The sequence below is a fragment of the Copadichromis virginalis genome, linkage group LG14 (genome assembly GCF_057382275.1).
Source record: "Copadichromis virginalis isolate Kocher_CV1m ecotype Utaka linkage group LG14, C_Virginalis_male_GT1.1, whole genome shotgun sequence".
In the NCBI taxonomy this organism is placed as follows: Eukaryota; Metazoa; Chordata; class Actinopteri; order Cichliformes; family Cichlidae; genus Copadichromis; species Copadichromis virginalis.
In genome coordinates this window covers 25034197-25059356 of record NC_140631.1, presented here as the reverse complement: position 1 = coordinate 25059356, position 25160 = coordinate 25034197, and the positions used below count along the sequence as shown (strand labels likewise).

Genomic DNA, 25160 nt, shown 5'->3' with positions numbered 1-25160 from the left:
CAATAAAGGCGAATGGCTCCGCTGAGGCCCTAACGCTGCAAAATAAATGATGCGCTGCAACGGAAATGTAATTAATTTAGAGGCAGTATTGATAGTCCTGCCATACACGGCATTATATTCTTTAATGTGGCTTAACATCTTGATTATTCAGGGGGAAAAGGTGGCGGAAAAGGGAGTGGAGACAACACGATTCATGATGAGACATGCGTAAAATGCCCTGACGAGTGTTTACTCCCGCTGCCTCACTTTCTCTTAAGCTTTTCATTATGCCAAGACGATAAACACCTCTCAGGAAGAAATGCTGACTTTTACAGCAGCATAAAGGGAAAGCAGTGAAGGGGTGCTGCCTGATATGGAGAGGAGGATAAGGCATGATTCATATTTTGTGTATTTCCAGGCATACTGTTTATTCAGTGACGAATTCTGTGAAAATTGCCTGCATTTCCTCTCCGATGAGCACGTTTGTTTCAAAATACAGAAAAAGGGCCACAAAGAGATGTATTTATTTTAGAGGGGCTCAGATTTATTTGAAAGAATGGGTTTGGACTGAATTTATTTCTATTTTTTTACAGGACACAAAATGATCATATACCTTTAATATTATTATTAATTGTTTAATTGATTATTAAAATGATATACTTCTTTCCTTTCAGCTAAGACTGATGAAGTCCTGAAGGCCAAAGTTGCCAAAAGAGAGGAGGAGGCCCGGAAAAAGCTAGAAGAAGGTGAGTGAAAAGAGTTTGTTGTGCTTTTGTGTTCACGTTAATGTCGGCACCAATACCAAAGCAGTTTTAATTTGGCAAGGCAAAGAAAAATAGAAAAAAAATCAAAGCCTGAACCATTAACTATAGCAAAACTGCAAAATTAGAGACGTCGGCAAGATTGAGCAGCGGAAATAATAAAATAGTTCATTCTAATTATATTACTAGTAATCTTTGTTCATATTTTGTTCTCTATTAAGAGCCATCAATATTAATTTTGAGGAGTGGTAAACATGAAACGAAAAACAGACAAAATTGTGGGCAGTAAGACATCTGTTGCTCAACTTCAGTTTCTACACGTTTGTCTAAAATCAGCAGGATCAGGTGTAACTGGTAAACAACAAAAAGGCAAAATTGTTGCATGTGTGTTCAGACATATTTTGTAAAGCTTAGTGGCACGTAAAAAAAGCAAACACTTGAAATGCTATGAAGTGAAAGAGCAGGAAATATAGTGCTCATTCTTATAGCAAGAAATCCCTCCGCGCTTGGCAGCATTGGGGATTTTACAGTGTTACTCATCTAATGTGTTTACATTAACAGATCAGCAACCCGTCTTATGCTTTCACACGCCATCTATACTTTGCAAAACATGGATTCTGAGATGCTGATTAGTTTTTATTAGGACAGCTGTAATTTACATGAAAACGCTGGTAGAAAAGTAGAAATACACACAGCATTGCAGGCAATAAATCTATCCCGAATCCCCCACTACCACCAGCAAAGGACAAGCAGACACACACACATTCGCAGACCCACACATTATCTCAATACACATTCAAATTAAGTCAAGAGTAATTTGCAGTGGATGTGCTAACACTAATAAAGTCCTTTCTGACCAGCACGATATAAATGAGAATATCAAATGTTATCAACAAACTGTGTTTGTTTTTATGTGTACATGCACACACAGACTTGTGTAGTCGTGTCATTTCTTTTTTCTGATGTTTTATATTTCTGGACTCTCCCACTTTTCTTCTGGTATAATTTTTTTTGTTTACGTCAAGGATGCATGGCAGTGTGACCTTTAAAGTTAGCTGACCTTTTAGCCAAATGAAAGTCCAGCCATCAGAAACTAATTAGCCCTGCACTCTTACTTTAGTCGCCCAGTAGTGGGAGGAATTGATTCCTTCCTCCTCTGTATTGCACAATGTTTTTGTCCTTTTTTTGTTTTTGTTTGTTTGTTTGTTTTATTCAGCGTCTCTTTTTTCATGTTCATATTACTCTTTTTTTTCTGGTCTAGTGCACTGTCTCTACCTTTCCTTTCCTTTCCTTTCCTTTCCTTGCATCACCTGCACCTCCAGCTCTTTCTGTGTCTTTCTTTCTCTGTTTTTTCACATCTCTGTGTGGATGCATTGCCAAAGTGGTGACTAAGTGTCTTGCTTGGGGCAACAGATCAAGGCTCCCAGTCAAATAGCTTTCTTAAGCAAAGTTCACACTGCACCGTTGCCTCTTTTTAGAATCAGTTGACTCGTTCTCCCCTTTGCTCAAAGCTCCCTCTACCTTCACTCCAACTCCAAAAAAAAGGTGTTGTGCTCGACTGTAGTGGAGCGGTGCAGTACAGCATACTGAACAGGCACTGCCTTGGAGGATGCTCATTTTATTCGTTTCCCCCTGCACAGGGACACAAGAAGTGAGATCAGAGTCACGACAAAGTGGCCCTGACGACTCGCTCTTGTCTCTGCACCAATAGGAGCCGCCGTCACAAATACACACAAGCACGTATGCACAAGCGGCGTCGGCTAGCTCCATCCTTTTCTGCCTTTCCTTCCAGCACATTGAAAAATGGAGGTGGGCAACTGATGCTGCTAAACAGCAGATCACCAAAGTTCTCCTGATTCCCTGCAGGGGCTCTCAGAGGTCAACACAACTAGAAAGTTTACACTTGAACCGCTAAGTCAACTGAAATGAGAAAACCGTTTAAACAGAATGGAGGGGAGAAGTGAAGAACACTACCACCTACACTCCTCGTTCATAAATAGATTCACGTCCTAGACTGGCAATGTGTTTGAGTTAGTTTAGCCCTAATCGAAACCATCGAGATCTGATTCATGTGGATGCTATGATATGCAAGCTATTATTGTAGCGAACTGTGGCTGCATACTGCGGAGCCCTGAGAGAAGAGAGGGGTTTTTATCAGCAGGGTTTACTGACAAAGAGGAAGGAGAGGATCAATAACTGGCCCTGTGGTCATCAGTTAACAAAGTAGTTTCCACTTAAAAGGAGTGTTTGGCTCTCTGGTTAAGGGCAGCCAGATGATGCTAGCGGTTGAAAAAGGAAACATATGATATGAAAGGGTGTGAGAATGAGAGGGGTGGATGATTCCTTTGTTAGTTGCATGCCTTGTTTAGGCTATTAAAGCTGAGAGATGCTGTTTGTTTGCCCAGGGGGCTTTTAGCTAACGTGGTGAGTCCAGCTATAATAAGATGGACTGACTGTTCGGTGTGTTTGTGTGTACATATGCGTGTGTGTGTGGACTGTACTATCAGCTGGCACTTCTATAACCAGAGTCAGCGTGTGTAGTAGAACTATATGTCCGGCTGGACAGTATGTTAAATTACAGCCATTATGAATCTTTTCCAAACTTGTCCGTCTTCCCGTGAGGTCTTTACACCTGCTGTACCTGATACACTGCTGTGTGCCTGTTGTAATTTACTGGAAATGTCTTTCACTACAAACAACACTGACAAAACTGTATCTAGTAATTCATTCATACCAATGTTCACGGGTAGATCAAATGAGATAAAATCAAATGTGCAGAAGTGTAAAATATAGTTATTATGATTTCCATATTTAAATTATTTTTTGAATATGTCAATTTTAAATCATATTCCCATTAATAATAATAATAATAATAATAATAATAATACTCTAAAACCCAAGTATAGTTTATTTTATGTGCCACAGAAAACTATGAGAATTTCGCTAGTACCCATGAAGACAATATAATAAATTATTACCAAAATAGAGAGAGATGGATTTTCAGCCAGTCAGTCTATTTATTTACAGCACTCTGCAAGCGTCTTGTGCCACCCCTCATTTCTTTATAGTTTTTTCGAAGGAGCCAGACTTTCCTGTAATTTTTTAAAAATGGTCTTGAGCAGCAGTTCTCCAGGCTTTCTAGAGGCCTTTCAAAGTTTGTCTTTGTACATTTGTTGCTTTTTTATTCATTTTCAGTTTGGTCCTTATACCTGGCCTTTTTCAGAAGAAGATTTTTCTGTGTTTTTTTTTTTTGTTGTTGTTGTGATGGCACTTAAGATTCAACTAGCAATCATTCATACATAAAACAACGCCTAACTCAAGGGATGAACAACATAACAGAATCAGAGAACTTTATTAATCCCAGAGGAAATGATGTAGTCACAGTTGCTCCAAGACAGTAAGGCAAACAAGCTAAAGTAGAAATATTAAATAAAATGGTATATTATATAATACCTCTGTATATAAATAGCTCTAATATATAAATATCCCTGATTTATTATTAAAAGAAATATAAAATATAAAGTTGATTTTGAGGTGTCCCTGTTATCATACTGAATTATTTTCTAAGGGATCTGCAGATATTAAGGGCTAACAACCAGTTTTTAAATGGTTTAGGGATTTTGTTACTAGTAGAAGGGTTGCTGACAGGTAGGTAAGCTTAAGGAAAGGAAAGAGGAAGAGATGTTTGAGGTATGACAAGTTGAAAGTCAGTGGCAACAGGTCTTGTGGTGAAATGAATCCGAATTAGAAATTTTTGGTTCAAATTGTAGTCGGGAGTAAAACATGGTGAAGGCTGATGGTTTGGGGCGTCATTTTAGCCAGTGCTATTGGGGAGCTAGTCAGTATTGATGGAAGTACCATCAGGTTTTGAACCACCATGCAGTACTATCTGTTAAGTATTTTAGCATGACAGTGATCCCAAACACGCTGCCATTGCAGTAAAAGCATGCCTGGATAGAAACACACAACACAACTCTATCAGACATGGATTGGTCTCCTCAGTGCCCAGACCTCAGCGTTACTGAAGCAGTGTGAGATCGTGCTGACAGAGAACCACAGCCAAAGAAGAGGTTTGAATGACCTTCCAAAAATTGCAAAAAAGCTTACGTAAGAGAGTTCAGGCTATGTTGAAGAATAAAGGTGGTCTTACCAAATAATGTACAAGCTCTGTTTATGCATTACATGCATTTCCATGTATGTTTTCATGTTTCAGTTCGTTTTCTGCCCGGATTTTTCATTTTCCTGGCAAAATATAAAGAAACGAGGGATCGCTAAAGACCTTTGCGCAGTACTGTATTTATAGTTTATTTCAAATACATATCTCTGTTTAAATCTGCGTAGTTTTTGCTAAACAGCATAAACTGTTCAGTTTCAGGCATGGTCTCTGCAGGTGAATGCTGAACTTTGATGGTGTGCTTAAAACATAATGAGAAAGCCTCCATTGCAGTAATGTTTTTCATTATACCAAGCCTCATTAGGTTTAATTAAGATGTTATGTCAGCTCTTGCTTTTGTGTAACCAAAAAAAAGAGGTAACACATTGACTAGCTGACATTAAAATTTGTGTCAAATTCTCAGTGACCCCGATTAATTCATTCAGACTGACATGCTGTTTGAAAAGCCTCCAAAAACAGCGCACTTTCAACACTATTGTCTCGTGAAATCTGGGTCGTGCGTGTCTTTTATCAAGCTCTGATAGAAACATTTTTTCATTCGTGCAGCCATTCTTCAACATTTATGTAATTGTGGATTGGACACTAGCCTATAGCCTGCAGATGGTATTTTAGCCCCGAACCTGCACTTTCCCCATTACCTCAATCCACCACCAGATTGGGAGATCATATATTTTAATGAGACGTATAATAGCTCTTTAACCCATATCATTAGGGGAATATATACCTACCGTTTGCTCTTTTGGCAGTTAAACGAAAGGACTGTTTCCCTAATTACGCTGTGTGTAGGACAGGTCACAAGTTGGGTGTGTACCTGTCTGTGAGTGTGTCTGCGTTCAGGAATTATATGACCATTAAATATTCAACCACGGCCCCCCCGCTCCAGCCCCAACCCTCCCTCGACCCAGCATCCATTAACGCCTCATCACCATTTAACTAGCTCTGTTGTCAATCACCACAGGGCCTCGGTTGAAACAGAAAATGTCTGGATTTGGTTTCCTGTCTTACTTGTTCTACATATAGAAAAAAAGAGTGAATGAGAATAAACAGCCTTTCTAACTGAAGGATACCTCAGTCAAGGACAATCAATATAACCGAATCATTAAGGGTGAATATAATTTGTCTGTAATTTGTCTGATATAATATCTCTCTTTTTAGGTATGATTACATACCGTACTAAACAATTTGGCAGTCAGCTAAAATTTCAACTCTGCATGCAAACCTCTTCATGCAGCACTGGTGTGGGTGTCCATAATAAATGATGTGATCCCTTTTTCTAATTGAAAATAATAACTAATCCATGGATAACAAGCTCTTGTATAATCCAAAGCCATATCCCTTCAGTTCTGGCCTATCTCGGCTGTAATAAAAGACAGGAAATGAGAGGCAAGTGAGAGTGGTGGCTTGGACATTGACGCTTAATGTAATCTGCCTTGAAATCAAATTATTTGACCTGGAAAGCCTAACAATACAAAACTCCTGCCAGGCTGCTGTTAAATATTTAGCACGTGCCTGTCATGAATACAAATGGCGCGCAAATTAGAATCTACAGGCGCGTGACCCCCATATCACACCCTCGGTGCATGGGGGGCTGCCTCTGCTTTAAATGTTTTAATTACCGGTGCCGCGGTGTGGTGTGGCGTGCCACGCTACCTCGCCGAGCAGCGTCACTTGAAGGACAAGCGGTGAAATTCAACTGCTGGTAAACACGAGTGATCTGGTGTCCGTGATCTTATCGTATTAACTAAAACATAAGGATCCGATAGGAGGAATTTTGCCAGGCTATAATTATAGTTCCTAGCATTCTCCCTCAGAGTAGACATCATACTTTATTTGTAATTTTTTTTTAACCTGTGTTCTTTCCACCGGCTATATGATCTACCCGAGGACTCGAGGGAGGCGCTGTATTGCTCTTGTGCACTTTGCACTGAAGGAAGATCCATCTCAGTGATTTTGATGTAAGAAAATCTGGTTTGTATCGATTTGGTATTGATCAGCGGAGTTAGCCTCATCTCCTGTCGTTACTTCAGATAAATGGCCTTATTTGTTGTGTTATTATGTTCAACACAATCATGCCAGGAACAGTCAGAGGAATATTGAACCGACACTTCATTGGCTTCATGGGCTCCATTTGTTCCAGGAATTAAAGGATGTTTTCTGCCAGTATAGCGCCAAATTGAAAGTGGAAAAAGAGAGCATATTGACAATCAATTACACCTTCACTTTAAAGGTCTTTTTCAAACACTGTCCTACAGAAGAATGTTCCACTTTTAATTTTTTTTTTTATCCTGCCTAAATAATGATTGATTTGGAGATGAATAGTGCTACAGTGCCTCACTCCAGCCATCTCTCTTTTATTTGCTCCTCTCTCCTCCCTATTCATTCAGGTTTGTGGTTCCCCCCACGTTGAAATGATTAGTTATGCAAGGCTTGTAAGCACTGAATCAGAGTTATGGTCCCCGGGGAAATAAATTTGGCAGAAAATCAGTGTGAGAAGATTTAATTATCACGAAGAGACCTTTTTTCCTTGCCTTGGCCCACTGAAGCCCAAACCCGTCCCCTCTTTCTCTCTTTCTTTCTCTTGTTCTACTCTGAGCTCCACACTCTGCAGCCAAAAAAGCCCTGGCGTGCAGCAAGCAAGCCAGCCCTCTCTTTGCCTTCCTTCTCCTCCCAATTTGTTTCATTACATGGTGATAAGCCAAGCAATTACTGCTTTATTGATTTTTCATCACTGCAAATTTAAAGTTTATTTTTTTTCCCCCCTCCCCCCCCTTCCACCTCCATCTACCTCTGGCTCCCCCATTTTTCGCTGAGCAGTGGCTCAGGAAGGTGATTAGGTGACCCACCTGTCCTAAGCGCTGCTGGTCGCCGCAGAGGTGTGGAGGTGAATACTGAATTCTGCTAACCCCATTTGACCCCTTGTTGTCCCAGGGTAATCGGATGCTGGTGTCGCCCAGTGTGGCTGTTAAATCGCAGCTATGGAGCCTACAACCTAATCATTTCTATAAGGATATCTGTGGAATGACATGTTTGACTCGATAGCGGCCGGGCTGTCTCTGCCGTAGGCTAGATTACGACAGAAATTGACCATGCAGGCTTCCATCCTCTGTTCATTCAGGTCAGGCAGACAGATGATTGACAGCACCCTGCTGCCCTCCGTGATTGGTAATCGTTTCTCAGGTCACCCTTATCAATTAACCCGCTGCCAGTAAACCAATGTACGTTCAGCAACTTTGCATTGAGTCCCAGGCTTGATATTTATTCCAGATTTCCTCTCCTTTCCATTTAGATTAATGACAGCTTTGAGAAAATTTGTTGAGAATTAAGACACTTAATGTGGACTTCTTTCTTGATTAAATTAAAATTAAAAACTGGCGTAACACTCACATATTTAATCAGGATCCTGCAAATGATTTTGGTGATTAAAAGTAATTTTACACAGGTTGATTAAAAAATGAGGAGTGATATGAACATTTTGGCCCAGGTATAAGAACACTGGGTTAGCATTACACCAGCAGTTTGACCCCATAACTAATAACATTCCTAGTATGTGAAAACGACTTCTCAGCACACACACATACACACACGCACACACACGTACAAGTGTATGTCTGGACATGATCACACACAGTCTAACAGGGTGGTAAGGGTGCTGTGATTAGACACACCCTACAGGTCAAAATGCTGGCATCCTGGGTGGCTGTGGACATTTGGTGGCTCCTGCAAGGTTTGTCATTGACATCAGAGGTCACTTAAGTGTGCGTGTTTGTTCTGTTTAGGGAAGCTGTAATATGTGGCTGTGGTTGTCTCGTTTTATAAATGTAGTGTGAGCAATTGTGCTTTTGAAATACCTGGAATGAAGTCGTGGCAGTCCGGTGGGTGTGAGTGATGGGTGTTTTTAGGGCGAGCATATATTTGTCTGCAAAGAAAGCAACATAGTCAGAAAAATAGTGATGTAATACACTGATGAATAAACTTGATAAAACTTTCAATACTACAGTCGCCATCTTGGTTTAAAACAATAAAAAAGAACAGTTGTGATGAGGAGAGACGGGTCTTACTATGAAAATTGTTTGCTTATTGGCTAGGAGCTTGTCAGTTATAAGTCGTTAATTAATGAGCATACCACAAGTAATTCTCCATTTTGAAACATAGTTTCAATTTTTTTAATTAAAACAGTATCGACCCACAAACTCATGAGCAGTGAAAGCCTGGATGTGATGAGGAGGGGCAGGTCTGACTGTCAAACTGAATGACTGTCAAGCAACTTGTGATTGACAAGTCATTAGTCAATGACACTTGTGTGGTTTCATGCACTGATAATCTACCAGTTTGAAACATAGTATGTCCAAGATTTTCAAAATAGACTTTCAAAAATTTTATATTCAGCGTAACCTACAATAATGTTCAGATGCCTCTGAACTCTGAGGTTGGAAGTAAGAAGTGATGCCATTCCCGAAAAAGAAAAAAAGAGGGAAAACTGGATTTATTTTGGTGATTAAGCAGCCATTCAGGTATCACAGGAAATACAGCATAATACTTGTTTTGGTGTGCATGCAAACACATTCACTGATAGAGATTGATCAGTGCTTAATTTGTGAGTTACAAATACACAACAGTGGCAGGAAGCATAAGTTTTACAGTTTTACTGCTGTTTACGAACACTGTCGCCATATTGGACTGTTAACTCAGCGGTTGCTGGGGAGGTTGCAGCTGCTAGTGAGGGGAGAGGCTCTGTTTGTAATTCAGGAGTCATTTTTAATATTGATCAGTTTCTGTCTTTCTTTTATTTATTTCCGAGTTGAGGGGGCTTTCCAGATTCAAATTCCGTGTGTTAAGTTGGAAATTCCCACTTATTCAGGAACACACCATCAATGACTGAGATCATAAACTCAGCTGGAGAGTGTTTATAGAGGTCAAGGCTGAAAGGTTTTTGTCCCCCCCCCCCCCCCCCCCCCCCACACACACACACACACACACACACATACAGAGATTTCTCTATGATAGCAAATCTTTTTGTAACCACAGCTAGCGCCATCTGGTGTTCTTCAGATAGAATGCAGGGTTAAGGCGCTTTGCATCGATCTGCATCCATGTTCGTACTGTCTGTAGCTGCTGGGAGACTTTTCTCAGCTTCAGTCTGGGACTTGAAGAGAAACACAAATAGTTTAGGCCCAGGTAATTGTGTTCTCCTTTTAAATTAACATTACATACATAAGCTTTGCTACCTAGCTCCTACATTATTTGTTGTCATTGTATTATTAGCCATAGCTGCTACCTTAACTGAGCAGAAAGCTAATGTGGCTATCAGGCAGTCGCCGGCCAGGTCAACATTTATGTTTAATACTTTAATGAAACAGTTGAAACAGGAGCTTTATTGACCTCTTGAAATTCCAATTTTTAACAGTTTTTTTCATAATTTTTTGACAAGCCCTTTAGTTGCCATTGGCTATAATCAATCATGCACCAGGACGGTTTTTGGAACATATTATTATTATCATTATTATTATTATTATTATTATTATTATTGGTCTTTAAGACTATGAGAAAAACACGGTGGCGTGGTTTCGTGATAGTCTTGCTCCTGTAGCTTATTTAGCGACATTTTTCCCCATTAGCATCAGGACAGCTTTAGACTGGTGAGACATGGGAATTGTCTCTCTAACCCCTTACTCACACTATATAGCTGACAGGAATTAAACATTTTAGGATTGACTTAATCAGGACAACAGACCGCTTTTGTGTCTGTCTATTGCCAGTTTCGTGGGGTTTACAGTGTATCCAGCGGATATCTACACAACAGATAACTGCTGTCTGTGCCAAGACTTGTTGCACAGTGTGTGTCTAAATGTCTGAATATAAATGTAGATAAATTTAAAAAGCTAAGAGACCATTTGCTTGCATGTTCCTAAATCCCACTGAGACACGAATTGGTAAATACTACTCGGACTACAAAGAGAAATGAGAAAGCTTTCAGTCAAATTAAAATTGGTCATATGCAGGTATCTGTTTATAGAAATCTCGAATTGACTAGACACTAGAGTCAGAAATCTATTCATGCATTTCCTTCCTTTAATTTAGATAATTAGAGTCATATACAGCGAGGGGTTTGGGATGTACTTCGAAATGAAAATGTCACTTTTGTTTAGTTATTTTGCATGATTCCCTCCAATAATCTGGAATAAAGGAGAGTAATGTTCTTCACAGTGCCAAGGTTATTAGTCTACAACTGAGGTCAAGAGAGGAGGAGGTAGGAGGACATTTGCCTAATTAATTGCTACTCAGACACACTCACACACATACACACACTGCCATGACCTTTACTAATATAGTTTGTAGCAGACCACACAAACAGGACCCTGAGAGACACACACACACACACACACACACACACACACACACACACACACACACACACACACACACACACACACACACACACACACACACAGAGCTATAGCCAGCAGACTCAAAGGGAGACTCCATTACAACTCAACTAAGGGAAAAGAGCTGCTTGCTTGATGGCTACATGTCAAGAACACTGTAGGTCACGTGTGTGTGTGTGTGTGTGTGTGTGGTGGTGGTGGTGGTGGGGGGCATGTGTGCATGTACCAGTGTTTGAGTCTGTTTCCAGGATTCTGATTACATCACTTTCATTTTAAAGACCTTGCTCCAATTAAGTAATTAGTTGCTTGGTGTTTCTGTAATTATAGAGTTGTTCATAAAAGAGCTGCTGACCAGCCTGGGATTGAAAAATGGAGAGCGCTGCACTTTTTTTCGACACACACACACATGCACACACACATTCTAGTTTAAAATCAAGTTAATGCAGTCAAATCCTTGTTATTTCTGGTAAAGGGCAGGGCTGGACTCTGTATTTCTAATCACACTAAAACAGCACTGTGCTTAATAAAGCGCTTGAGACTCACAGATGGATTGGCAATTATTCTACTCCCGGTTACTGAAAAGTACGAAATGAAAAACATTTGAAATATATTTAAAGTATACAGGCCTTCATCTCTCTCTCTAAATATATATATATATATTTGTAATTATATTTACATGTCTATCTCCTGTTCTGTATTCAGTAGAGATACAGTATTTGTTGAATGCATTTTCATCTGAGTATGGTCTTAAATTCATTTTTCCTCACTAACTACATCGCCAAGTTTCTTGGGAAATCCTTTTGTACACTATACTGACAATATCCCTAAAATAGCAAAGTCCATACAAGCAGCACAGCCCTGTTCTATGCTAAACTATGCTCTATGCTCCAGTCCTGTGATAAACTGGAATGCCACCAATCCCCCCCCCATATGGGACTGACAGCAGAGAAAGTGGCAGTGATCTTGAAGATTTCACCAGTCAGCCTGTGAAAGCTTCACTATTTAATGAGATTCTGTGATGCTGCCCAGACTCAGAACATCGACTAACACTCACACTATTTTTTTTCCCCCTCACTAACACGCACACTCACAACAAGAGAAAAGCACTCACCTGGTTTTAGTTATTGCACTTTGTTTGTACCAGCATTGCATAGTCAAGTCAGCAGGAACCTGCAGGACTTGATTAGGTATTTCAGATAAATAGCTAACATATTAGCACACTTTTTAAAAATCTGTCTTACAAAATAAAAGTTACAACCCTGAGAGGGAAAGGTGTAATGTCAACAAAAAAAAAACATTCTCCTCTAGTTTTCTGATTAAAGTTTAATTGCCAGATTAAATTTAAGTATTTTATGATTGAGATGTTAGATGTTTTTCATTAATATTATAATTCTCAGAAAAATTGTTAATGGGTGGGCATTAATTTAACACCTTTCTACTTTTCTCAAAGCGTTTTTTTTTTTTTTTTTAGTTATGATAGTGTTTTGAATGATACTGGGATTGCATGACATACATGTACAAACACTGAATAACCAGTTTGATATTAGCACAAATATATAATCAGCCAATCACATGGCAGGAACTTGATGCATATAGGCATGTAGACATGGCCAAGATTACCTGCTGAAGTTCAAACGAGCATCAGAGTGAGGAAGAGAGGTGATTTAAGTGACTGTGAATGTGGCATGGTTGTTGGCATCAAAGCTGGTCTGAGTATTTCAGAAACCTCCAATCTTCTGGGACTTTTTATGCACAACCATCTCTAAGGTTTACACAGGGCGGTCTGTAAAAGACAAAATATCTAGTCAGCAGCAGTTCTCTGTGAGAAAATGCACCAATAACTCATATCGTTACAAGCGAGGTCTGTAAGAGAGCATCTCTGAATGCACAACGTATTGAACCTGGACGCAGATGCGCTACAGCAGCAGAGGACTATGCTGGGTGCCGCTCCTGTCAGAGAAGATCAAACTAAAGCTCCAGTTGTTTGTTGTTTGGCAAAAATGATAATTGTTGCCTGATCTGATGAGTTTGTTGGATGGTAGGGTCAGAATTTGGTGTAAACAACAGAAGCGTCGTGGAGCCATCCTACCTTGTATCCACAATGGTGGTGTAGTGGTGTGGAGGCAGCTCTGAAGGCAAAATCACATACACACATAAAAACAAACATTGTGTAGGTTTTTATGAGCGTTCACTTAATTCTAGAATCAAACAGGTAGATGCAGCATCATTCCTTATAATTAAAGTCAATGCGCATCGCAGCATGATTGATGCATGGACAGAAACATAGACTGTAATCTGTCTGTTTCGTTATAGGCAGAGGCCACCAAAAGAGGCTAAGCACATAAAATTAATCGTAGCAGCAGGATTATACAGTACATTATATAGACAGCCGGGTCAGTTGAGGAAAGGAAGTTAAAAGGATAGATGAGCAGAATGGGGGTTGAATGGCAGAGGAGAGATGGGTGAGTATAGAGGGAGGAATGGAGATGTGGAAGGAGATAGCCAAGCGTGGCGCGTGGCTGCCATGTCATCCTGTCATTAGCAGGTTGTTTGGGTCTTTAATTCATCATTCAGACCTTTATTGACTGGAGAGTGGGAGATCACTATCAGCAGGAGACGCTACAAAGTGTGTGTGTGTGTGTGTGAGAAAGAGAGACACTCAGTCACCAGCTGCTCTTCATTTCCTCGTGCCAAATAGATATCACATAAGATCATATAAACATATCACATGTAATGCCAAGGTCAAATTTTATTCGATGCTGTTTGATCCAAAGAAAACAATCATATATGGTTTGCTAAGTTTCACCTTAGTGTTTCTATCAGGGTGGTTTTAGTCAGACAGCTGAGTATTAGTGATGTGTGACAGGCTCTTGATGACTGTGACAGGAGCTGACAGGACAGAAAACTCCAGAGACCGGTCAACACTGATAACAAGTTGAGCACCGCAGGGGATCACTTGGCCTGTGTTTGTACTGTGGTGGATGGCGCATTGTTGGAGGACATGGGTTTATAAAGACATGGCTTTTTTTGAAAGGGGGTGGTGGGGGGTAACATATGAGTGACTGCATTTTGTGTGTGTGGTCTCATGGGAAACCACATTAGACTAGCTTAGCCACCTGCTCTGTCAGTGGACATCTCCCTGCTCACTTACAAACTCATATATACATATACGCACACACCCCCAGGGACAGACTCGGGACATCTGGCTCAGAGTGTCACAATTTTCCTTTTTTTTTTTTTTTTTTTAACCTGTTGACCCCAGGCCGCCACAGGCATCAGACAGGCATCAGCATCACATTTTGTCATTGTTGTAACGCCACATTTGGTGGTCTGCTGCCTTATAATCAACAAATTCACACAAAGGATGTTGCTGATCTATTTTTGTCATTTCTCATTATCCTCATTTCCACGCTTTCTCGCTTTCAGTATGTCTCTTCATTTCTCTTATTCTGTCTTTCTTTTCTGTCCTCCTCACTCATAGAGTTCTCTCTTTTTTTTTTTTGGTGCCTTAAGCTGCAGGGTATTAGTTATGCAAATATTGACCTGCAGCTTTGGCCTGCTAGCTATCAATTGAAATCAGCAAATCGATGGGTCTAATAGCTGCTCATTAGCCACTTGATACATTTCCAGGGCTAACATAAGAACCTGTCAGTGTTCTGTAATCGATACAGTCTAAAAGTATTACCCAACCAAGGCCCACACAGGACACCTTTTTTTAATAACCTAAGCTGCTTGTTTTGCTTTCAATCCGTAAGTAAAACAATAGGTCTGAGTCTGTGCTTCTGGTCCCGAGCAGGACAGGACAAAATATCTCATTAGCAGCAACACCAATATCCACATCCGCAAAGCAAAACGTCTTCCAGACAGTCAATTTGTGCCGACAATTTTAATAAGTAACCTTTTGGTTATTTATTTTTTTTCCTGTTGTTGTTATTTAGTCCAATTCCCAGTTATGCATCGGAGCAGCCTGTTGTTTGGGCCCGGAGAATCATACAGTAAAGACTTTGATGCAGCCAGGATGCTGCTGCTGAGAACAGGGCCAGACCGGAGCCCCTCTATCGCCCCCAGCACACAGCCCTGCTAAGCTTAACTCAGCTGTTTGATGCCAAGCTCGGCGAGTGTGTGCCTGTGTGCGTGCGATCATGTGTGAGTTTGCTCAGCTCAGGGGTTACATAAACAAGAGCAGTTAGCCTACAGGTAAGACCCACAGGAGACCAGCCGAGAGAGAGAGAGATGCAGCGGCAGTCTCTTACCTTGGCATTCCCTGGGTGTTGTCGCCATTGCTGGAGCTGGATATTTACTAATGATGGGTGAGATGGAAAATTACTTTAAGGAGATAGTAAACAAAGTTGCTGTGTACACACACACACACACTGTCTGGATGTCCTCATACACGTGTGAGTGTGGTGCGTTAATACAGTTAAGCTGGCGGAGGCAAGCATCCGTGCATGCGTTTTTGTGCATCCCCAAATGTATCTGGGGCTGCTGAAAAGAGATGGGGAGAATGTGGGCGGATGGGGGATTGGAGGCGGAGGCTGGCAGCTGGGCATTTGGCCGCTGGTGCAGAGCTAGAGAAAGAGCGAGGAAGGGGATGATGGTGGGGGAGGGAGGGGGGGTGCAGCGGAGATAAATCATTAGAGAGCAGGTTATTGGAAATGCAGGGAGATAAAAGAGTGAAGAAGCCAGTAATTGCCTTAAAGATCAGACTACAAAGCATTACTTTGGATTTTACAAGGCCAGCCAGCAACAAAAGAGCAGTAATTTATGAGCTCAGTGTAAAAGAATAGCATAATTACATTAAAAATTAATGCTAATGAGGGCTAAAATGGGGAAGGTGGTTATTATGAAAGTTTGTATTCATCTTCCCTGGGTTGAATGATGGCTAGTGGCTTGATTAATGGCTTAATTTCTATCAATTAGCAGGCAAAAAAATCTCCACCGAGACAGGCCTAAATTGAGCATTGAATTACACATCTTTAGTGCGGTGCAGGGGGGCAGAGGAGAGAGAGGCGCATTATTGAAACCTGGGACACTGAGAGATGCTGTGATGTGCAAGCACGTTTACGTGCACATCTGAAAGTCGGGCATGGGATGCAAAAGTTGGATAAATGTTCATTCAGACGTCTTGTAGGGATTTGAGAAATAACTGTTGTGTCAAAAAATAAACCGGGATAAAATTTACTTTGTGTCAATTTGAATCTTTTTTTTTTTTTTGAAATGCTTTATTTTTTGATTAAATATTAAAAATTATAATCGACTTTTTTTTTTCTGGCAGATCACAAATACATGTATTGCTCGTCTCACATTATACTACCCATCATAAACACAGGAGCTCGGTTGGCCTATTGATTTTAATAAAATCATTAACCGCCTTTAATTTCCCTGCCTTATTATTCCAAAGATTTGCCGCACTTTACAACAATGCAGTTAAACAAGCATTTTGTTTTCCTTTTTATTTATTTATTTACAAAACAAGTGCTATGGTGCTTTGGCAGACACGCTAGGTCAGTCAGTTACTGGAATTAATCAGCAGCAGTAATATATTCAGCTCCACTGTTCCTGATTGACAAACAGCAGACCGAAGTCAAGTATACAAAGACAATGCTGCCATAGCCCAGGGCTTCGACTCTCATGTGGGCATGTGTTGTTGAAGAGTCCCCTCTTCTGGCAGTGAGGCGCAACTGCTGCTTAGCGCTCTCGTCTTCAAGGCTGAAGGAGATGAGCGGAAATCTGTTTCCATTTGCTGGTTTGATTTTCTCTCCCCGTCTTTGGGTCTTAATCAATGAAGTGGACAAACAGCTATTTAGAGCGAACAATAGCCTATTGATTCTGAGCCACTCATCAGCACTGCTGTCTATCTAACTAATTTCAGTAATGAGACGGTAAGTTAGTTTTCTGACTCCTAAGAGCGCCCACACACACACACACTCGTGTGGATGTAATCATGCAAGGACACAAACGCATGCTGACATACATTGGTTTGTCACTATCCATTATTCAAATCTGCAGATGCATAAGAAAAGTTTATTGACTGATTTTTATTTCATTTCCTCGGTCAAAGTAATGGTTGGAGTGCATTTGAGAATCCAGACAGATGCCACCGAGAGATAAAGAAATAACTTAATTTAAAGCAGTGCATACTGCGCATTTAATTGTGTCTACTTTTGTTCCTTCTCCTTCCCGTCTCATTTTCTGCATCTGCTTTCACTTCATCCTCCTCTCATCGCTGACAGAGACGCGTTCCTAATGCGGTGACAATCGAGTCGACCTGTTAAATTAATTTGCCAGATAATGTGTCAATATTAAATATCAACTTTGACCTCTCCGAGCTGCAGAGTGCGCTCACCCAGCTAGAGTATTGATTTTTGTCTGCCTCTGAGCTTGCTAGGCCCGCACTCAAAGTCCATTATTTTGGATTTTCTCATGAAATACATATCTTTTCCCGCTGACATCTGACAAACAGCATATGGAAGTCATTTTATCTACCAATAATGTGTTTGTCAAAAAGTCTGAGCTCTTAATGGATTCCTGCAGCGCGCACGGACAGCCCAGCAACAGACGGGCCTGACAAGGAGATGCTAGCAGATATGGAGTGTGTGTATGTGTGCGGATACATGTCAGTGTAGCTGTTTGTGTGGTGATTGTTTATATAGGGCATTCATGCTCAAAGGACAATAGAGATGGGGTAATTAAAAAAAAAAAGCGAATTAATGTGCTGAATTAATTGTCGGCCAGTCACAGGCATTAGTTTTCATGCGAGCGCGCGGATGCTCGTGCAGCGAGCTGTGGTGTGATAGTGGTGTGAAGGACAGGCCACAGTCTTGAAGAGGATATTGGGCCAGTGTTCAGACTTCATCTAGCAGCCCAGTCAAGGTAATGACTATTTTTGGAGCTGCTGTGCAGTGCGTCTACGCTCGCATCTTCCCGCACAGGATGACAAGCTGATAGTCTGTCATATAGGAAGGCTTAATTCCACTTGTCACTCACTTGTCCAATTCTGGACTGCATTAAAATCAAAACCGAGTTTGTTTGAGTGCTATTATGAACTTTAATAGGGTGTGTGTGTGTGCGCACGTGTATGCGCCTGTGTATGTATGTGTATGTGTTTGATAGCGTGTGATGCTTTGCTGTGAAAGCTGGAACAAATATTCATTTATTCATTAAACACCAGGGCCATGAATATCTGTTGTGACACCCTTTCTGTAGCTGCTAATGGATTGAATTAATTCCCGCTATTAGCTCCAAATGCACAAAGTGAGAGTGTGTGTGAGCGAGTGTGTAGTATGGACAGATTTATGCAAGCCACAAGTGTAAGTATGTAAGTTTGCGAACACCTATGCATGCCGAAGCACTTGTATCCCGTTCTGTGTGTGTGTGTGTTCACATTTGTGTACTTCTTTTCACGACACAGCCTACATCAGTGCTGCAGAGAAACATGGATGTCTGCTGGATTGACAGATAGAGAGATGGGAGAGTGCAGGAGAGGACGGATGGATGGGGGAGAGAGGGATGAATATTGACTGATCAGTAGAAAGATTGACAGGCAGAGAATAATAGCGGCATTCAGACTTTCTCTTTTTTTTTTTCTTCTTCTTCTTTTTTTTCCCGTCGCTAACTTTCCCGCCACACCTATTTTTGCCCTCCTACGCTACAAAGACTGCTCTCGAATTCTTGAAATGATTTTATTATCTGATATGCAGAATCCTGGTGTGTTTATATCCAAGAGTAATTTATTGAAACCCTTTGTGTCTCTTTGTTTGATTGGACAAGCCCGAGCAAAATACTTTCTGATGCATGAAAACTGTATGAAACCTAATCACATTTAGTCTCCATAATGAAATTCCATTGCAATGAGTTTGTGTTCATATTTTTGATTATTTTAGAATGCATTATCTGAGTGTAATTCACTGTCTGGCTATTATCCTGTTAGTATTTTTTTTTCCCCTGCTGGCTTTTGTAGGAACTCTTTGCCCTTGGCTAAGCCAAGGCTCCTTTTTTCATGGAGGCCAAGATTAAAATAGGGGAATATCAGATATTTGATATTGTATGTGTCAAAGGGCATTATAAAGAGCCATAGCCCAATCCACATGAAATCTGGTGCCTTTCAGAACATGACAAGGATTGGCTGACACACACGTGTGTGTCTGTGTACATGTGTGTGCGTGCTTTTGTTCATATCTTCTGTGTTACATGTGTTTCAGAGGGAACTTCTCTGGAGGAGCAAGTGCGAAGGATAAAGGACATTGAGGCCATCGAGAGTGATTCTTTTGTTCCTCAGGCTTTCAAATCATCCAGGGATGAAATAAAGGTGCGTTCTGTCTGTCTTTCTCTCCCTGCCCCTCACTGTCTCTAGCTTTTCACTCCATCTCTTATTGAATTTCCCTCTCTGCAATGCTGTGCCGTCTGTCCAGAGACAGCCCAGACCAAATCAAACATTCCCATTCAGCGCTGTTTGTTCCGACCTGAGACGGTTTCATCAGACGCTCCACTGTTCCGCCGCCTCCAAAGCGGCAGCACCCACACAAAAGCCACAGCAGGCAACAGCCATCCTCTGTCTCCCTCTCTGTTTCTTTCTCCCCCCTCTGGTTGTGCAGATGCAGACAAAACACAGAAGTCATTATTGAAATGTTCGTGTCTCCAAAGGAGCAGGAATTCGATTTGTTGGGGCTCATGGCTCTTTTGAAAAGATAGGCGACAACATGTGACAGCAAGCCTGCACAGACTTTTGTGACATAGCTTGGTGAGTCTGACAAAGGTCAAGACCCGTGTGGTTGCAATTTGAAATGGACTGAGCCAGCGTGCTCTGGCACCAGCAGGCTGCACAGGTTGCACATGCAAAGTATGCTTTCTGTTTAGAACGCCTTTCACATAAATTTACCAGGATCAATTTTAAAAGATGAACTACAATATTTTATTTTATTTAAATTGATAAAGAAAATGTTTCTTTAATGAGTTGCGTTTTTAAGAACACTCAGGTTTTAGTTGTATTTTAGTTCAAGTTTAAACCAGCTCTTCTTTTGGGGCAATTTTGAGTCAAGTATTACTGATAGATCTTAATAATTCATATTATTTATGTGTATTTTGGCTATATATATATATATACTGTTCTTTTAAATACACAGATAATTGACCCATTTAAACTATGTTGTCCCAAAATCTCCAAATATGTTTGCCCATAATTGAAATGTATTTCGGCATATCTTCGCTCCCTCTTGTGAAGTGGATTTGGTATTTATAGTAGTGTATCTGTGAGTGGAGTTTATTAATGGTATATAATTAACTGTTAATGAGGAGAACCCAGTGAAACCTTAAACATCTGGTCCCGTAGCTCATAAGAAATATTTCTCCCCTTTTAAGCAAGTTTCATTGCGTAAAAAATGTGAATTCAGCATATTGTTCCCGGGAAAATATAATGACTGCTTTTACTATCAGATATTTGGCACAGCATGGTGCTTATTAATCGGCATGTTTTAGATCTCGCTTGGATTTGTTTATCCTGCCAAATTATTGTGAAATGGATCTTTCCAGCTGAGTAATCCTTTGCTCTGAGACTGGTATTAGAAGTGTTTGAAACATGAATGGACTTTGCAACGCAAACATTTTGACATGTCATCTTAACAACAAGGACAATAGCTTTAAGTAAATGGATAGTCACATTTCCTTCTATCAGCTTTGACTGTACAGATGAAAATCTAGTAGAGAGCCTTCGTCCTAATACGTGTACGTTACGTGTCTGTAACTGCAACAACATTAACAACATGCGTGTGTTGTTGCTGTTTGACCGGCCAGGCTCACCTGTCACAAAGCTGTGTTTTAATATTTTTATATTTCCAGATTTTAAACTTCAGTAATCACCAGCGCAAAAAGAGCTTAATAGACCTATGTGGACTTGTCTTTCTGCTTATTTGATGCCTCACACAAGACACAAGCTGGCTGACATCCTCGGATGAATATATAAGATATCACACTGCCTTATTACATGCACAGATAAATGTATTGCATTCAGGATACAAGCTGATGCTTATCAGTACTCTGCTTTCCTCAGATATACTGCATTAGGCCAGGGTTTCACTGCCATCTGCTGGAGAAGTGACATATTGCATTTAATGATTGTTTTCTATCACACAATTGTGCATATATAGTCTGTACATGTTCTGTATATTCAAATCTATATAGTGTTTTTTTTTTACATTGTTTGTAGGAATCCTGAAACTGCAGTTGTGAAAGTTTTTGTTTTAGTCCTCTGGACCTTTCTGGAACTTTTGTAATTCATTGAACTTTTTTTTTGTACACTCAGGCAAGTCTCTGTGCTCATTTTAAATTTTGTATGTGCGCTTTTGTGTATTCCTGTGAGTACAGACTGAGCTGCCTGAGGTGAAGCAGGAGCCAGAGAGGGCATATTCGCAGGACGTCACACTTCCCACATCAATAGTATACAGCGACACTGACACGCTTGCTCATCCAAGTGTAAGTTCTCACCAGGCAAACCCTTCTGCTGTTTTCCTCTGCTACAGTATGACCCACAAGCTGTCGTTCTTCTCCATAAAAGCCAACTTTTTAACAGCCTCCGAGCCAGTGAGGAGTTTCTAATCCTGAGGCATCGCTGAAGTTGATCTTGTCATTTGTGTCGCTTGAATTTATCGATTTGTGGACAAACTTTGTAAAGTTTTTATGTTAAAAATGCTGCTGCTGTCATCACCACTAGATACACCACTCCTGCATATAGCAAGCAGGACACTGTGCTACAGCAGTTTAGTGCCGCCTTACATCACCACCTCCTCCTCTTCTGCCGACCAACGATGAAAAACGAGAAGGAAAACTTTAAACTCCAATAACGCTCCCTGGGGCTTCCCAGTCATCTATCTCCACTGGGGAAACTAAGTTATGTTCTGATGTATGCAGATAACCCCCGTCACACACACACACACCATCTTACATACACACACAGTGCCCCCCAGCCAAATCCGCACACATACACACCCTTAGACAGGCTGATGTATGGTAGCAATATGCCCCAGGCGGGCCCCAGCCCCTGCTCCAGCTCCAGCTCTACTTCCAATTAGAACAGATGAGTCCCATTAGCCCAGCTCAGATACTGTCATCCCACACACACAGCCTCATTAGCACCGTGACACCAGCGCAGGGCCGACAGACAAGAACTCACTGGTGCTGAATCTAACACGGAGCCAACATGCAGTGCAGCTGTAAGCAGCGTAGGTTAGGAATGAAGGATTGGCATGCCCGGGGTTTGCGCTGCAATCTGCATAATAATGGACACATCACCACATAGATGTACAGTATGTACACATAGTCAGCATGTCAACATTATCTCTCACCCTCACACAAACACATGCAGTGAATATAGAAATGATCTTCCAATTTTCCCCCTGTGTCTCAGCGCCTTGCTTCACAGCCTCGCAGTCATTATGTTACTTTGTAATAAACAGATGCCTTCATTCATCAGGCACTTGCAGCAGCAGTTTTTATACCCCACTTGCAATCAATATCATTACTGCTGGTGAAGCACTGAGGTGAATGCAAGTCGCATGCGTTGGTCTTTTCTATAACCAGGCTTTTACATCCACCTAGGCCTATGGGACAAGAAGAGAGTTACATGGTTTTTTTTTAAGGTTTTCCTTATGTGCATTTAGGGCTGAGTAGATAGAAAAGGACTGATAAGATGTGTAAGGTGCCCAAGACTTCACTTGTATTTCAGCATCATTAATCTGTCCTCATGGGTCTCAGCGAGCAGCACAGACTACTCCATGTCGTGCTCTCTTACTTACAGGGAAACTTAACTGATTTACTTCTGATTTATTTTCATTCAGGATGTAGAGTCACCTGGAGCTGGTGACTATGTTATGATTGATCAATGGATTCTGGATTCTGTGGTGGCCAATCCATGTGTGAAAATTATTTCATGCATGACTTCACTAAATTCAGGTTTTCAGCTGATCTCGTTTTATTTGGATGCGCGATGCTGCTCTATCCAGATCTAACCAACTGGAACAACCCCCGATCATAACACTGCCCCCTACAGGCATGTACAGTAGCCATGAGGCATGCTATTTCTCTCCTTACCCCATGCACCCACCAATCTGGAAGCAGGAACATCTGGACTCATCCAACCATGTGACCTTTTTCTTTGCTGCAGAATCCAATCTTTATGCTTCATACCAAATCAAAGTCTTAGCCTCACTGATAAGCGTGGGTTTTTTTAATACCACACAGCTGTTTAGTGAGTTTTCTTCACATGGCGTCTGTGGAAAAGTACTTACCTTCACCATTAAACATAGCTTTCTCAGATCATTAGATTTTTTTAATGACTACATTTATTCTTTGAACAAGATAGTGAACAAGGTCATAACACAATTTTAGTAGTTTGGCATGTATCATGAGATTTTTCAGTGTATGCTAGTGTCTTCCAACATGGTTGTTTAAGAGTGTTTAAAGTTCCTTCCTGCTTTCTTAGCTAAATCCAGGTGGAAGCTTTTTTGGCTAGATGTTGCATGTTGCAGTAGCCATAAAATATAACTTTTTTCTTTTTTTTTAATTAAGCATATTTAGCTACATGGCAATGTGTTTCTTTTTTGTAGGGCTCTACATATTAGATATTAAATATTAGATTAGATACATAGACATATTTTGTGCCAGAAAAAAGCCGAATCAGGCCCAATCTCTTCTGTGCTTTAATCTGGATCTCAGCACAGCTGGGAGCATTTGCTCCGCAGACATCAGTGATCTTTAAGGAATGAGGCAACTTAAAAGATCGGAGATGTACTAGGACGCTAATCCATGTAGTGGCTTAAAAACAACTAATGAAAACTTCAAATTGATTTGAAAACTGACTGGCAGTCAGTGTAGGGATGCTAGTATAGGAGATAGTCAGTTAATTACCGCGCTGCAGTGTTTTGGACCAGCTGTACTTGGCTAACCAACAGCAAACTGACACCTGAATAAAGAAGAGTACAATAATCGAGTCGAGACAAAATAAAGGCATGGGTAGTTCTCTCAAACAGAGGAATGGCTTCACTTTTGCAATGTAGTCTTAGATAAAACAAGCTATCTTTAATAACAGCATGTCAGGGTCAGTTCAAATAAATCCACTGCCACATATTTCGTACACTGGATTATGTGATCATTGAGAGGGATTGCTTCCATATCACTTTTCTTTTTTTAAAGATGCTGCTTTAATATAGGTTTAACTCTTAAATATCTGTGTATTTGATGGATTGTTCAAATCAAATTTTTAAAGAAAAGATTGTGTGGTTTTTATTTCTCAGGTGTGAGAATTTTCATTACAGAAATCAAAATCAAACTGTTTTGTGCTGTTTCCGTTTGGTCATAGTTATTGAGGATTTCAATTTCTTATTATCAGATAAAAAAAAATTTTTTTTATTCTACTGTGATTTCTTCTCAATCATAGTGACTTGGTACACTAACAAAATCAAAGAAAATGATTGTATGGTTTCATAGCAGTCCATAGTACAGATGTGCCTTTTGTCTTTGTGTTTACTAACATATCCTCTCGTTGTTGGTCTGCAGTTGTTTTTGGACAAGGAGAAGGCTGAGGAGCTGTGGCTGCTAAGGCTGATCTCGCTGCGACAGGAGAGGCTGATGGGAAGCCCTGTGCCCTGAGCAGCATCGGTGACCCGAGAAGTCTTTCCTGTTCCCAGGACAGTTTCAGTCTGCGTTTGAACCTCATTCATGTAGTCATGTTTGGTGTTATTTTCTTTTAGCACCTGTCATATTTTCTCATGTTTCAGGACATCACAATATGTTTTTATCCCCCTTCCTCTAATTTCTCTTAGTAATTATACAGACTAGTGAAACTTTGTACAAATAAACATTTTTTGGTTTCAA

The 25160-nt window shown here is 40.6% G+C and overlaps 1 protein-coding gene across 3 annotated transcripts in view; it reads left to right on the top strand.

The window, feature by feature from the left end:
• rsrc1 (arginine/serine-rich coiled-coil 1) overlaps positions 1-25160 on the top strand; it is a 120542-nt gene extending 95382 nt beyond the window's left edge. For all 3 annotated transcript variants that reach the window (XM_085430098.1, XM_085430096.1, XM_085430097.1), the window contains exons 7-10: positions 654-725; positions 19499-19605; positions 21657-21764; positions 24843-25160. In XM_085430098.1, coding sequence (XP_085286224.1) covers positions 654-725; positions 19499-19605; positions 21657-21764; positions 24843-24935 — 380 coding nt within the window. In that variant the 3' untranslated portion in view covers positions 24936-25160. The remainder of the gene's footprint in view (positions 1-653; positions 726-19498; positions 19606-21656; positions 21765-24842) is intronic.